Source organism: Phycodurus eques, chromosome 3 (genome assembly GCF_024500275.1).
Source record: "Phycodurus eques isolate BA_2022a chromosome 3, UOR_Pequ_1.1, whole genome shotgun sequence".
NCBI classification, from domain to species: Eukaryota; Metazoa; Chordata; class Actinopteri; order Syngnathiformes; family Syngnathidae; genus Phycodurus; species Phycodurus eques.
Genome location: NC_084527.1, coordinates 15,758,456 through 15,773,612, shown reverse-complemented (window position 1 = coordinate 15,773,612; position 15,157 = coordinate 15,758,456). Strand labels below are relative to the sequence as shown.

Genomic DNA, 15,157 nt, shown 5'->3' with positions numbered 1-15,157 from the left:
GATGGTTGGTTAATAAAGTTTATATCTGTCAATACATGGCACACGCAGGGTCGCAGCTGCTGACTCAAAACCACCACTGAAATATACTATAACTTTTATCAACGTGCATATAAAAATAAACCTATCTGAAAATGATGATTACAATTTAAAGCTAATTATGTTGACTCAAGAGTGTCTTAGTTTTTATTGTGGTAAAAGTGGTAAAAATATCTTGTCACCGGTTGCATGATTTCTATTGACTATTTCAAGTTATAAATACACTTACAACACATTTAATTATGAGCTAATTTGTGAAAATTGAGAAGTTTACAGTTTATTTTCAGAGGCAACAAAGTTTTAAGTTCTCGAGACACATACAGTAGACAGTCAATAGAATCATGCATATTCACACAACCACACACACACACGCGCACACTAAATTGACTGTTTTCCAGATGTTAAATCACGGAAAGGGATCATCACAACAGTTGGGCATACGTGTGTGTATGGATGACTTTGTAATTAATTAATGTAATTAGCAGCTAAACATTGTGAAATGACCTCATAACCCATAAGAACAATACTGCATTAATTTACAGTACGTCAATTTCGCGGGCTGATTTGCTTCAACAGAAATTTCCATCCATCCATTTACTGAGCCGCTTATCCTCACAAGGGTCGCGGGAGTGCTGGAGCCTATCCCAGCTATTATCGGGCAGGAGGCGGGGTACACCCTGAACTGGTTGCCAGCCAATCGCAGGGCACATATAAACAAACAACCATTCGCACTCACATTCACACCTACGGTCAATTTAGAGTCCTCAATTAACCTACCATGCATGTTTTTGGGATGTGGGAGGAAACCGGAGTGCCCGGAGAAAACCTTCAACAGAAATCTGAATCATAAAATATAAATCAACAGTAAGTAACATTAAAAGGAAGCTACAGGAAGAAGTATTTGCTGATTTTCTTTTCTTTATTCTTACAATGTGAGAATAGTCTGGTATATTTGCTCAGGAGGGCTCAATGTGGACCCCATAGAGGTGTGTGTTGTCTTAAACATGATGTGGGACTGGTGGGATCAGGAACCTATGAGTGTTTACAGTGACACACTCGGTTGATTACTCAATAGATTAGCCTCTCTCTGCACTAATCTACTTGATCCCTTTAACTGAATTCACCTTATGGTAGCATCTATGGGGAACCCTTTACATAGGGTAAAATAGGATTATGTGTGTTTCAGTAGTCACACCTGCAGGGAGTCAATTGTGTGAACATGGTGTGAACGTTTCCCATATTTTAACAGGAAAGGTAGACTTCAAGTAATGATAGCCATGGCCTTAACCCATTTAATGGTATCCTGTATGCTAAAAAATGTCAAACTGATACTTTTGAAACAAAAGTTAATGTTTCAAGTACAACCTGTACCATGTTTTAGGTATGGCAGTTTGAAGTATTTGTACAGTATCCTAAAAAATTAAACTGTGACACTTGTTGCTACAGGATGAGGGTGGTTTTTCATACTTTTCACGGTAGCAGTGGTTAGGATTTGCTGTGACCCACTGGGGGTTTATTGGATTAATTTCACCCCATGGATTGAACTTTAGACCGGTCTAAAGTCAACAGAATTCAGGATGTAATTATGACATTTCTTATTTGACGGACTATATTGGATATCCATATAGTGGCAAGAAATGACATTCCAAAAAAGATTAACTAGTATAAGACCAAGACAAATAGACTCGACCACATTTTTTCACAATCATCTTTACTCGATAGTAGAGCAGCCATCAAATGTGTTGGAAGGTTTGTGTGTTCTTCCAAGTAGTTTGCCACATGTTTAGGTCAGGGGTAAAGGCTGGGCGGATTACAGCCTATATCAACTCAATGAGAAGAGGCCATATGGGCAAATGAGATCTATGTCCGTGAAGCACTAATCTGGGGATGCCCTCTGTGTGACCAGGGATGGACACTACCCACAGCAGCTAAGAGGCTTGGGGATTCATGTATCCAGTATGTTAGCTCCCCCATCTGAGCCTGGCTTCTCAGGGAGAGAAGAGCCTGACCTTGGAGAAGGAAGACCATAGTAAATACAGTGCCGTGAAAAAGTATTGACCCCCTTCTCAAATTCTTATATTTTTGCATAGTTTCCCCACTTTGTTTAAGATCATCAAACAAATGTAAATAGACAAATATAAGTGAACTTAAAATGCTGTTTTGAACTGGTGATTTCATTTATTAAGGAAAAAAATATATATTCAAAGTTACCTGGAAAAAGTAATGGTATATGAAGTCCTGTGCAACAACAAAGATGCTACTAATGGTTGTATTCAAATCAATATTTTCAGAATGAAAAACAAAGAAACTTTAAATGCTTAAATTGTCTTTGGTTTATACTTAATTGAATATATATTTTTTCCCATATCACCTTTTCTGCACTCCCTGGACACAGAGTGGATACAATGACTTCATATAGAAAATAATTTCAAGTATTGAGTAAACTGCTTTCTGTTTGCCCTTTGGCAAAAAATAAATACAGCAGTAAGAAAAGCAAGTGTAAAATATAAAAGAAAAGAAAGAAACAAGAAGGAGAGGCATAATTACCGGAGATTGTGGAAGGACAAATGGACAAAATCTTAAGGAGCTAATAAAAGTGAATACAGAACAGTCCTCATGGGCAAATCTGGCACTAAGATGATAATGAGATTATAAAACCTCACTGTATTACAGCAAATTGTATACGTGTTTCATTGAACCTTGTTGAACTTTCATTTATGTACACCAGGCTTTCTCCTATTTTGTATCCCCATTGCTTTATTTCCTGCTGAATGATGGTTACGGAAAAAGGATGATATGATTAAAAGCATCCTGGATAATTTATGGAATGCAAAGGTGAACTGAAGACCACAGACTGAGTTTTGCAGACATTCTTCTAGTTCGTATAATCACAGCAGACAGTGTTGTTAAAGCTGTTAAAGTAATAGTGCCCTTATATTGTCATAATACTTCTTATGGGCATGTGCAACATAAACATACCGCACACATTAATGAATGAATATATTGTGAATCTTGCGATAGCTAGCGTGTGTCTAATGAGATTTGTTTTCAAGTTCTTTCATGGGGGTTAAGCAATAACTCATTAAGGAAAGACTGAAGTGTGTGCTGCAGAATATATGACATTGTAAGTGTGCTTCATTCATTCATTCATCTTCCATTCCGCTTATCCTTACTCGGGTCGCGGGCGCGCTGGAGTCAATCCCAGCTATCTTCGGCTGAGAGGCGGGGTACACCCTGAAGTGGTCGCTGGCCAATCGCAGGGGACATAGAAACAACCATTCGTACTCACATTCACACCTACGGGCAATTTAGAGTCTTCGATTAACCTGTCGTGCATGTTTTGGGGATGTGGGAGGAAACCGAAGTGCCTGTAGAAAACCCACGCAGGCACAGGGAGAACATGCAAACTCCACACAGGTGAGGCCGGATTTGAACCCAGGTCCTCAGAACTGTGAGGCTACTGTGCCGCCCATTCGGAATCATATTTATTGATTTAACTGCTGTACATCTGCAATATAATCACTTCAAAATTCCATTCAAAATGAATCAAAGTGTTTTTTAAAAACATCATATTCACTGGACTCAGTAAAGATGATGAAAGTAGAGTCGAAGTCAATAAATCGATGACATCATTGATTTTTTTTTGTAGTGCTACAAGTGTCGTCACACGATGCTGTAAAACACAAGTGTTGTCATGTTGGTATGTGTTGTCATATGAATAAAGGTCTCATTATCACACAGTTGTTATCCACGCATTATTCGACATAACAGTTTGGCGACAAATATGGAGCTTCACTTTGTCCCGCTACCCTCGTTCCTCGCAGACAGTCTCATGGTCCAGCTGTTAAGAAAATTTTAAGACTAGCAGCAATCGGAATACCCACAGCTCGCGAGGCTAACCGCTATTCTCATCCACAACCAGCTTATTTTTGTAGTGTTGGAACTGCGCAGATGTATGAACACGGGACATTTCGCTGCTCTACAGACCTTTTATAGTCTAGCGACAGCTGCAAATGAGAGTTTTAAGTCCTCAGTAAAATGAAGAAGCTGTATCAAAAATTCAAAGTACATTATAAGTTTTGATTGACGGTACCGATTGAAAAAATATGTTTATTATTGAGGTTGTAGTTTGACGCAGAAGTGCACTACATTATTTTGAGAAATGTTTCTCAATATAACAGAAAATAATCAAACTAACTCCACAAAGAAGGCCTGTAAAGCACAGATCTGCCAAAAACGCTCTATATGGGTATCATTTAAAGTGGTTAGGATGATGGAGTGGGGCTAAATTGAAGCATTTCTAATTAACCGATAAGTGAAAAATAAAATGAATGCTGTCAATGTAAAATAAGTAGAATAGTTAGCTTTCCCTAGGCAGTGTTAATTACAATACTTTACTCCTGTTACATTTCTATGAGAAGAGCATTTTCTTGCCCCCAAAATCTATACTGAACCATAAATTAAAAACACATTTTAAATGCAGCTTTGAGATGCCTGAACAATAATTAACTTGACATATTGATCACTTTCATCCCCTCCGTTTGTCTGCTAAGACAAATAAATGGTCGTACCCTTGTCTTGGTCATGTAGCAAGGGGTTGTTGATTGACCACGACGGCATATCTTTGATAATCCTGATGTAGGGGAAGATATGGGTCGGGCAAAATTCAAAGCACTGAACTTGATCAATAAACAGGGACAGTTGCCTAGAATGGAAACAAAGAAGTCTATCAAAGCAGTCAAGCGTTGGATTCAAAGGAAATGCCCCCATGAGAAAGGCAACATACATGACGGATCAGATTGCCTTGTCACCATAGAATAAGTGTGACCTGACAATGATTGTGGGCATCCAAGCTCGCATCTGCAAAACGATTGTGTCAGATTCATCTTTTCCTCAGAAGAGAATAGGAAACACAGGAGGTCAAAAGAAGGTAAGATTCTTTGATGGTGCTTGAAATCTACTGAATGTCAGCACATTTCAGTGACATCTTTCTTTCCTTTTTGTTCAACTATGAACAACATTTGGAAAAATTGAGAGAAAGATGAAGCAGCTTGCACAAGGCTAGGTCAGTGGCTTAAAACCTATTTTGGCTTGTTAGGATAGAACACTGAAAGGAAAAATTTTTTGCTGATGTTTAGAATCCTTACAGTTTTGGAAAGTTGCTCAATTTCCAAATAATAAAAATAAGAGAGGGTGTGAATAGGAGATGTTTTTAAGTCGTAACGTCAGATGTTTTTTTCCACTCATCTTACTAACAAATGCATACAAGGAGTTTTTTTTTCTTGAAAGCATAATCAATTACATTTGAAGCATAGTGTTAGCTTCTCACAAAGATATAATTTGCCTGAAATACCCACAAAGTTGTTAAAGTTGTTTTTTTATTCAGATACTGTTCTTAGCAAATAAAGTGCTCTAATGTTACTGTATATTTGGTGTTTTGTGTTATGATAGGATGCTTTCATCAAGAATCAGCATCCAATAAAGCGCAACACCCTGGAGGTATGCTCACTTCAGATAATCATATATGACAGCATAAATGCTTATAGCTTTTCATATGACATTTGAATTGATCAAATTTTATTCTATTTTTCTGTTGGCAATTTGTCACATGGTTCATTACAATTGTGACTCAAACCAATGCCTGAGACAGTCACAATGAATCCAGGCCAAAGGTTAGAGTCCGGTTCACCAGAGTTTCTATTTCCTGCTACACACGGCAATATGTCGCGGTAGGGCTACAAAAACACTGAAACGCATTTGTGAAAATATGAGATGGCCTATTGAGGGCATTGAGCGGACTTCCAGATTAACAAGCTGAAATAACACAGATGTTCAAGGTGGATGATGTTAATTTGTGTGAGCCCAAGTTTCCTCTTGGAGTAAGTCATCACATAAACCTGTGTGTTTGTGTGTGTGTGTGTGTGTGTGTGTGTAGAAGGGGTGTCGAAAGCGAAAAGCTGTTTCACTGTCAACAGTGCATGGCTCAGGGAGGTGAGGGTTAGTGTAAAACCTGAAGTGGAACACAGATTTACTGTATTTGTGTGTAGAATGCGTGTTTCCCAATCTTAGGCTAGGGGCCCAAATCAGTTCTTAGTTCAATTTTCATTGGGCTTCCAGTTGTCTAAGTAAAATGACACTTTATTTTTTATTTTTTAAGGGAAAGACCTTCTTGATTAATGTAATAGATTAAGCTCTGTTTCGCTCCTTAATGTTAATAAATGTTGTGGCAAAACATACTGTAATTTTGTAAGTTTGGCTACTACAGAATCAAATTTGGAAAGTAGGTCTAAGAATATTATTTTGTGAATACTGTTGATAACTATGGTATTCTAGTTAAGGTATGGCAAAAACAAAAAGGCAAAATGCAATGCGATAAATTTTTAATTTCACTTTTTCAACCTGTCATCTGGTCAGGTCCAAACTGAATAAAATAAAATAAATAAAATAAAATCGCGATAAAAAAAAAACATGGGATATATGGGAGCGCAATCTCAGTCCATGTGCTCAAAAACAACAAACCGGCATTAAACACGCAAAACACATTGAGCCCCTTAACAAGACTCATTAGGTTTAATTACTACATTGTGTTATGTTGCTTGTAACTGAATATTTGGTAATTAAAGTACAGGTAAGACATTAACCTATCTTTGTTAGCCATTAATCAGTGTTTACCTACAGAGAGCTCAGCCGTTGTAATTAATAATCGGCTTGGACAATGAGTAATCACCCAACAGGAAGTGTGTATATGTGCGGGCATGTTTTATTTGCAAATAATTTTTTTCTCTCCCCTGAACTAAAGCCTGGTCTTTACCAGAAATGGGTCAGTAAACTGAGCATCGCAAACAGTGTAGCTCAAAATCGTGAGTCGGGGCGTTTTCCTCTCTACTCATCTATCCCTCATCACACCTAAATCATCTCAAACTCTCCCCCTCCCTCGTGTGCCTGACTCTAACTCCTGCCTCAAAGTGACATTTTTGGAAGAGCTTATCTAACTCCATCCCATTTTCCAACTACTTTTAATGTCAGTTTAGCAGGTAGGATAGTAATTCCACTTAATTTGCATAAAGGCAAGACGCAAAAATTCAGGTTGGGCGCTCCCCTCTCGACAACTTAAAGGTCAGAGGACAAAGATGTTATGGGGTCAGTTAAAATTCATATTTGCATTGTTTAGAATGGGTACGGAAAGTTTTCAGACCCCCTTAAATTTTTCACTCTTTGTTATATTGCAGCCATTTGTTAAAATAATTTACCGAATTTTCACGACCGTAAGGCGCACTTAAAAGACGTACATTTTCTCCAAAATGGACGGCGCGCCTTATGTGTGCACCGAGTTCCAAAATCTATAAATGTTGTTGTGTGATGAGCACTCCGCTTGACTGACTGGGAGTATTTCCTGCCGACACGCTGCTTATACAGAGGAAAAGCGGACGTGGCTGAGGACAGCATGCGGACGTTAAAAGGGGAAGGTTGCGTGTGAAAGAAGACGCTAAAGCTTTTATTTTGAAGGTGGCTTTCGCCGCGAGTTGGCGACCTATTACCGTAATGCCAAGTAGGAACAAAATTAGGGGCGGCTGGCTTGACTGCTACTTTACGAGTGGAGGCTGGCTTGACCGCAGTCGAAAACTGCACCTACGAATACACGCTTACGAAGCACAGTTTAAACTGCAACCTATCAGTTACGCGGAGGAACATGGGAATCGAGCAACCGCGAGAGAATTCAAGATCAACAAATCCATGATTTGCAAGTGGAGGAAGCAGGAAAACGAGCTTCGCCAAGTCAAGAAGAAGAAGCTGAGTTTCAGCGGGAAAAAAAGAAAAAGAAAACGCAGAAACAAGGCGAGGTGGCCCGAGTTGGAAGACCAACTCGAGCAATGGATTAATGAACTCCAACCGCTGGACATCAGTGTAAACAGGGCGTTCAAAGTGAAGTTGCGAGCGGCGTGGGAGCCATGGATGACAGATGGCGAACACAGCTTTACTAAGACTAGGAGGCAGCGCCAGGAGAGTTATGCCACAATTTGTGAATGGATTGTGGATGCTTGGGCTAACGTGTCTGCTTGCACTGTTGTTCGAGCTTTCGTAAAAGCCGGCATCATTTCTGAGGAGCCGCACGGCAACGAGACTGACACGAACCTGCCGTGTTTGATTGAGAACTTGCCCAGCTCTTCATTTCGGATACAGAACATGAGGACTTTGATGGATTTGTGGATGAGGATTGATCAAAAACAACATGAGTACATTGTTAAATACTTCAATAAAGCACTAACGAACTCAGTTTTGCCCCCCAATAATGCGCCTTATGGTCGTGAAAATACGGTAAGTTAATTTTTTTCCTCCACACAGCACCCCATATTGATAGAAAAAAAACAGAATTGTTGAGATTTTCGCTGATTTATTAAAAAAGAAAAACTTAAATATCACACAGCCAAAAGTATTCAGACCCTTTGCTGTGACACTCATATATTTAACTCGGGTGCTGTCCATTTTTTCTGCTCATCCTTGAGATGCTTCTCCACCTTCATTGGAGTCAAGCTGTGTTTGATTATAGTGATTGGACTTGATTAGGAAAGCCACAGCCCTGTCTATATAATACCTTACAGCTCACAGTGCATGTTAGAGCAAATGACAATCATGAGGTCAAAGGAGCTGCCTGAAGAGCTCAGAGATCTGGCCAAGGTTACAAAAAAAAAAATCTGCTGCACTTAAGGTTCCTAAGAGCACAGTGGCCTTCATAATCCTGAAACGTTTGGGACGATCAGAACCCTTCCTAGAGCTAGCCGTCCGGCCAAACTGAGCAATTGGGTGAGAAGAGCCTTGGTGAGAGAGGGAAAGAAGAACCCAAAGATCACTGTAGCTGAGCTCCAGAGATGCAGTCGGGAGATGGGCAAAAGTTCTAGAAAGTCAACCATTACTGCAGCCCTCCACCAGGCGGGACTTTATGGCTCGACAGAAGCCTCTCCTCAGTGCAAGACACATGAAAGCCCGCATGGAGTTTGCTAAAAGACACCTGAAGGACTCCAAGATGGTGAGAAATAAGATTCTCTGGTCTGATGAGACCAAGATAGGAATTGTTGGCCTTAATTCTGAGTTGCATGTGTGGAGAAAACCAGTCACTGCTCATCACCTGTCCAATACAGTCCCAACAGTGAAGCATGGTGGTGGCAGCATCATGCTGTGGGGGTGTTTTTCAGCTGCAGGGACAGGACAACTCCAATTCCAATCGAAGGAAAGATGAACGCGGCCAAGTACAGGGATATCCTGGACGAAAACCTTCTCCAAAGTGCTCAGGAACTCAGACTGGGCCGAAGGTTCACTTTCAAACAAGACAATGACTCTAAAATAACGAAGGAGTGGCTTCAGAACAACTCTGTGACTGTTCTTGAATGGCCCAGCCAGAGCCCTGACTTAAACCCAATTGAGCATCTCTGGAGAGACCTCTAAATGGCTGTTCACCAATGTTCACCGTCCAACCAGACAGAACTGGAGAGGATCTGCAAGGAGGAATGGCAGAGGATCCCCAAATCCAGGTGTGAAAAATGTATTGCATCATTCCCAAAAAGACTCGTGGCTGTATTAGCTCAAAAGGGTGCTTTTACCAAATACGGAGCAAAGGGTATGAATACTTATGGCTGTGTGATATTTCAGTTTTTCTTTTTTCATAAATCTGCAGAAATTTCAACAATTCTGTCAATATGGGGTACTGTGTGTACATTAATGTGAAAAAAAAATAACTTCAATGATTTTAGCAAATGGCAGCAATATAAAAAAAAGAGTGAAAAATTTAAGGGGGTCTGAACAATAGCCAAACACAGCGCCCTACACTCTAAATGCAATGCCGAGCAACATGTTGGAATATGAGGAGGAGTCTTTCGGCGTACAGGAGCACTGAACTGAACTTGGCATCGTCAAACTGTACATGTTTGAGCCGATCAGGAGGTCAGAACCTGACAGTGACGACGACGAGCAGCCAAGTAGCAGCTGTACAACAGAAAAAGAGAGTAGCCACTGGGTCGATGTGACGGTATGTCAAAATGTCTTTTTGTACAGTCATGGCTAGAAATAATGGCCCCCCCAGGGGTGCCAATATTTTTTTAGCACAACTGTACATATTCTATATTTATAAATGTTTCAGTGACGCTTTTACATTGTATGCAGTCTTCCCATATATTATATGCCCCTTGCACGAGTAGCTTTATAAAATGCCACACAGAACATCTTTGCCGTGTCTGTTGGTTTGATTTGAACCCCGGTACCCAGAACTATGAGGCAGATGTGCTGACCAGTCCGCTACTGTGCCGCCCATTCGGAATCACATTTGTCGATTTAACTGCTGTATATCTGTAATACAATCACTTCAAAATGGCAGATGTGGTTTGTAAAGGGGGTTCTAGAGTTATCAAGAAAATTTTTAACATCTTTGTCCTCGGACCTTTCATTGGGAACAATTTGTTTTGCAATACAGAAAAAAATGATAATGAACTGAAAATAAATACGTTTATACAAGTATGAGGGATTCAGGTCAAGGTTTTAATTGATTTACATTAGAAAGTTGAAATGTTTCACCATCCTTCTCCAGGAAATTCTAGCTCTGTCCTGACTCATAGAGGACTAGCAACAACATACAAACTTCCTCCATACATCCTCCCTTCTCTGGAGCCAAAGGTTTTGGGGTAGGGAGAACACAGTTGTCATATCATCACTGCAGCACACATGGAGGCAGGATGGATGTGGAGGAGGGGAAATGTACGGCATAAGAAGTGCATAAGGAGGAGAGGAATGGATGCAGAGGCAGAAGGAGCAAAGGCTTGACTTTCAACCTGTTTCCTTTTATGGCTGCCTGAGCAGTCTTAGTGCCGTAGTCTATGCAGACATCCATCTTGGAGGAAATTTAAAAAAAAAAAAAAAGAAGAAAAATGCACACTATTACGACCAAACTGGGCTATTTTCTAATCGCATCAGCGATTCATGACAAGAAATGTTGAGCTGTGTGATGACACACATATATAGAAAATAATATATTAATTTTTGAATAAGGTTAGTTGACCAATAATAAGTCATAAAAAAGGTTTAAAAAGTAAAATGAAAAAAAGATATTTGTGTGCCGAAGTGTCCACAAACATTCCCCAGACATAGAACACACTCAAAATACTTAATTTGCTATAAAAACTTTGCCATATTATAATTCTAAGGTGCCTAAGTAAATATGTTTCAAATCATTAAAAAAGGCACTTTCCGAATAGATGAAGCACACTTGCGGCACGGTAGTCGACTGGTTAGCACATCTGCCTCACAGTTCTGAGGACCTGGGTTCAAATCCGGCCTCGCCTGTGTGGAGTTTGCATGTTGGGTTTTCTCCGGGCACTTCGGTTTCCTCCCACATCCACAAAACATGCACGGCAGGTTAATTGAAGACTCTAAATTTCCCGGATGTGTTAATGTGAATGGTTGTTTGTTTATATGTGCCCTGCGTTTGGGTGGCGACCAGTTCAGGGTATAACCCGCCTCTCGCCCAGAGTCAGCTGGGATGAGCTCCAGCATGCCTGCGACCCTAGTGAGGAAAAGTGGTATGGAAAATGGATGGATGGATGAACTACATCATTAGCATGACAAGTGCTGCGCTTATACGAGCTTAAAGTACCTTCACAAACTGCACGATCAAAATACAAAATCCTGCCTAACTTGGAAATCATTTATTTGACATTATTTAAATTGGGTTAGCGTTGGAGGTAATTCTTTTTCTCCTACTTTCGACCCTACACAAACTTCAGTATTCTTTGTTATCGCAAAGCTATCTTTATAGTGTCGTGATGATAACCTAAAGATGTAGGTTCTTAGAACGCATATAACTTCGTAGAACATTCTACAGACTGCCATCGGGAACAGGTAAGTGTGTGTATTCCAATAGAGATTGAGTGGTGTTTTCTGTAGCTCAGAAACTATGTAGTGTGAACACTGACAACCCCCACCTATACACAAGCATGCTGCATACTCTTTGCATAGCAACCTCAACTGGACAATTCATGGTAGCAGAAGAGGTGATTGCTGAGGGCGCTGTTTTTATTGACTGAAGTGCTGGGCCACAGTACCCTGACAGCCTTCCTTCAACCTCGTCACCTCTGCTGCTCTGCCGCGACTCTCGCGACAATTGCCGCTGCCTGCGAACCTGCCAGGCTGCCAAGGACACAAAGACGACCGAGCCAACCTTTGACATCAGAAGCTGCTACCAAAAGACCAGAGACAAGCTGAGTTGGCAGCTTTGTTAACAGGCCTGAGCCTGGAATCTTTTCAGCTCGCTTTAAGTCAATAGCATACACATACACACATGGTGTCAAATGGTTTTGTGCTCCAACCATACCATTCATGCCATGTTTGAAAAAGTGGGACCTGGATCTCTGGACTCAAAAGGCTACTGTTTTTTCATGCTGCGTTGAACACCAGAGCAAAAAGTGACATTTGAACATGAAATACAGCATGGGTTTTATACCGAAGGCTAGCTGACATTTGAAGTTGCTGATTCACCGTTAGATGTCGAGACGTACCACCCACACAACACCGTGTGGAACATGGTGCTGTAGTGACCGAGATGAGATAGTGGTGTTAGAGAGGTATTCAGTGACATGTGGTGCATGTGAAAAATGACCTATACTTTCACAAGCATTTCCCAGACGGGAAATAGAGAGAATAAACCACAATGTCCTCATGAAGAGGAAAAAGATGTCTGACAAGGTACCTGTGTAGTCCAAACAGGTACAATGGATATAAAAAGTCTACACACCCCTGTGTTCAAATGCTAGCTTTTTGTGAAAAAAATAATACAAAAACAAAGAGACCAAGATAAATAATTTCAAAACTTTTTCTAATGATAATTTGGCCTTAAACATGTACAATTCAATTGGGTTTTCTTAAAAAATACTTTCAAGAGGAGAAGTCAATTTAAATGACTGAAATAATGTTTTTGCACAAGTATGCACACTCTCTTATAACTGTAATGTGGCTGTGTTCAGAATTAACAATTGATATTGAAACGTTAAAATGTTACATGGGAGTAAACACACACGTGCCACCATTTAAAGTGCCTCTGATTAAACCCAAATACATTTCACCTGTTCTAGGTTCGATTTTTTTTTTTGCTTTCTCGCAGAAGCCTGAAGGATTTTTGCTCACACTGAATGCTATGTGAAACTGTTCATAACTCCCTCCAACTTGACTAAGGCCCCAGTTCCAGCTGAAGAAAAACAGCCCCTGAGCATGATGCTACCACCATTATGGTTCACTGTAGGTATGGTGTTCTTTTGGTGATGAACAGTGTTATGTTTGGGCCAAACATACCTTTTGGAATTATGGCCAGAAAGTTCAACTGTGGTTTCAAAATTTTTCAAAAACACACTTGATTTCTCCCAAACGCATGTTCGACAATGTGCTATGGTCCGATAAATTGCACAGGTTATAGGTGATATTGATAGCGTGAATTTTTAAAAATAATTTAAAAAAAAAAGATTTTTTATCTTGGTCTCATTTTTTCTATCACAAAAACCTGGCATTTGAACAGGGGTGTGGAGACTTTTACATCGACTGTAAGGCTAAAAATAACACATTAACAGTTATGAGTGTTTTCCTGACTTCTCAATCTTTATGAGCCTTGAATGTCCTTTTGAGTCAGGTGCTCGTTTGCAAATATTCTAGGATGTATGTTGGTTTTCCAAAACACTTGCAATCATCATCTCTTTATCAATGGTCGTGTTGAGGATTACAGCTTTCATCCCTAATCCTACATTAAGGACACATTCTCATGATGGCTGTGACATCATCAAGGCCAGTCCGCTGCAGAGAGGGCATGGAGACAGAAAGCCAAACACCACAGGGGCGGATTAAGCGATGCAGCTGAGAGAGTGGATGATGAAAAAGAAAGAGGAAGAGAGAGAGCAACCAAGATGATAGAAATAGAAACAAAATCAAACAGAACTTTAGGGTTGGGAATGAGACACCGTGGATTTGCGTTCCATGCTTCAGTTTCTTTGGTAAAGATTAATCTCAGTCAGTTTTCTGATCAACCTAACCAACCCTTTTGATCGCACGAGTTGGAATGTAAATAGACATACTGGACCTAGAAACTGTGCCTTTCAACAATGATGCACCTATCAGCATTTTGTATATTATATATTATATTATTATATTGTATATATATGTACTTTAAAACTAACTGCACTTCATTACAACCTTGATTTAACCACCTTTCACTTAAGGTCATTAAATAACTTTGTTAAATCACAGAAAAAAATCTATTTTGGCAAAATGTCACGCTGGGCTCAGTTCACTTTATACTGTATGTTTAGTATCAATATTGATCTTACATGTATATTCTAAAGTTGAAAGTAATCACAATTAAACAAAAGAAAATATTAAATGTTATACTGTGTAGGTCTTTTTATGTTTGGTACCTGCAGAGACGCGTGGGCAGTCCGGCAGCATGGAGTCCAGAGGTGTGTCCAGCGGTTCTGGACTTGAGACCCAGTTACAACAATGCTATGAGGGCACACAAAAACATGATGATGAAACTCCAAGAGCACATTTCTCTAAACAACAGACACTTCAATAATCAATCGTAGGGTTTTTGATACAGCTCTTGTACTGGATCACATTAGAATGTGCAAGTGAATGTAGGCTCATAGAAGAAACTCACTTTAATGCAAATTATGATATGACAAAGAAGACAAAAACATGTAACAAAAGGGAGATGGAGGAGAAAATGGAGATGCAGGAAAACAAAGAAAAGCTGGAATGGGGCAGTAGTGGGAGAGTGTGTAAGTGAAGTGTGTAAGTGAAGGAAGGGGGGAGGAGAGTGAGAAAGAGACAGGAACAAGCAATTAAAAGCTCTGTGACATGTTGGTTAGATATCTTGCTGTTTGTTTGTGGTGGAAAGCAGAGTTCTTGTGCCATGGGGAATCAGTGGCTGCACCAGGGGAGGGAGTCTGCCCAGTTTGCTGACCCATAACCCCCTGCCAACACACACGGTCGTCTCAAACTCCCCAAGTGGTTGACAGCACCACTGTCAGAAAAAGGAGTGGACCTCTTTATCTACTTTAGCTCTCTTCATCTTCCATAGACTGCACCCCTCTTGCTA

The 15,157-nt window shown here is 40.1% G+C and overlaps 1 protein-coding gene across 4 annotated transcripts in view; it reads right to left on the bottom strand.

Moving 5' to 3' along the window:
- arb2a (ARB2 cotranscriptional regulator A) overlaps positions 1-15,157 on the bottom strand; it is a 213,512-nt gene that overhangs the window by 65,274 nt on the left and 133,081 nt on the right. For all 4 annotated transcript variants that reach the window (XM_061672243.1, XM_061672240.1, XM_061672241.1 and 1 more), the window contains one exon: positions 14,475-14,559. In XM_061672243.1, the coding sequence (XP_061528227.1) occupies positions 14,475-14,559 (85 nt within the window). The remainder of the gene's footprint in view (positions 1-14,474; positions 14,560-15,157) is intronic.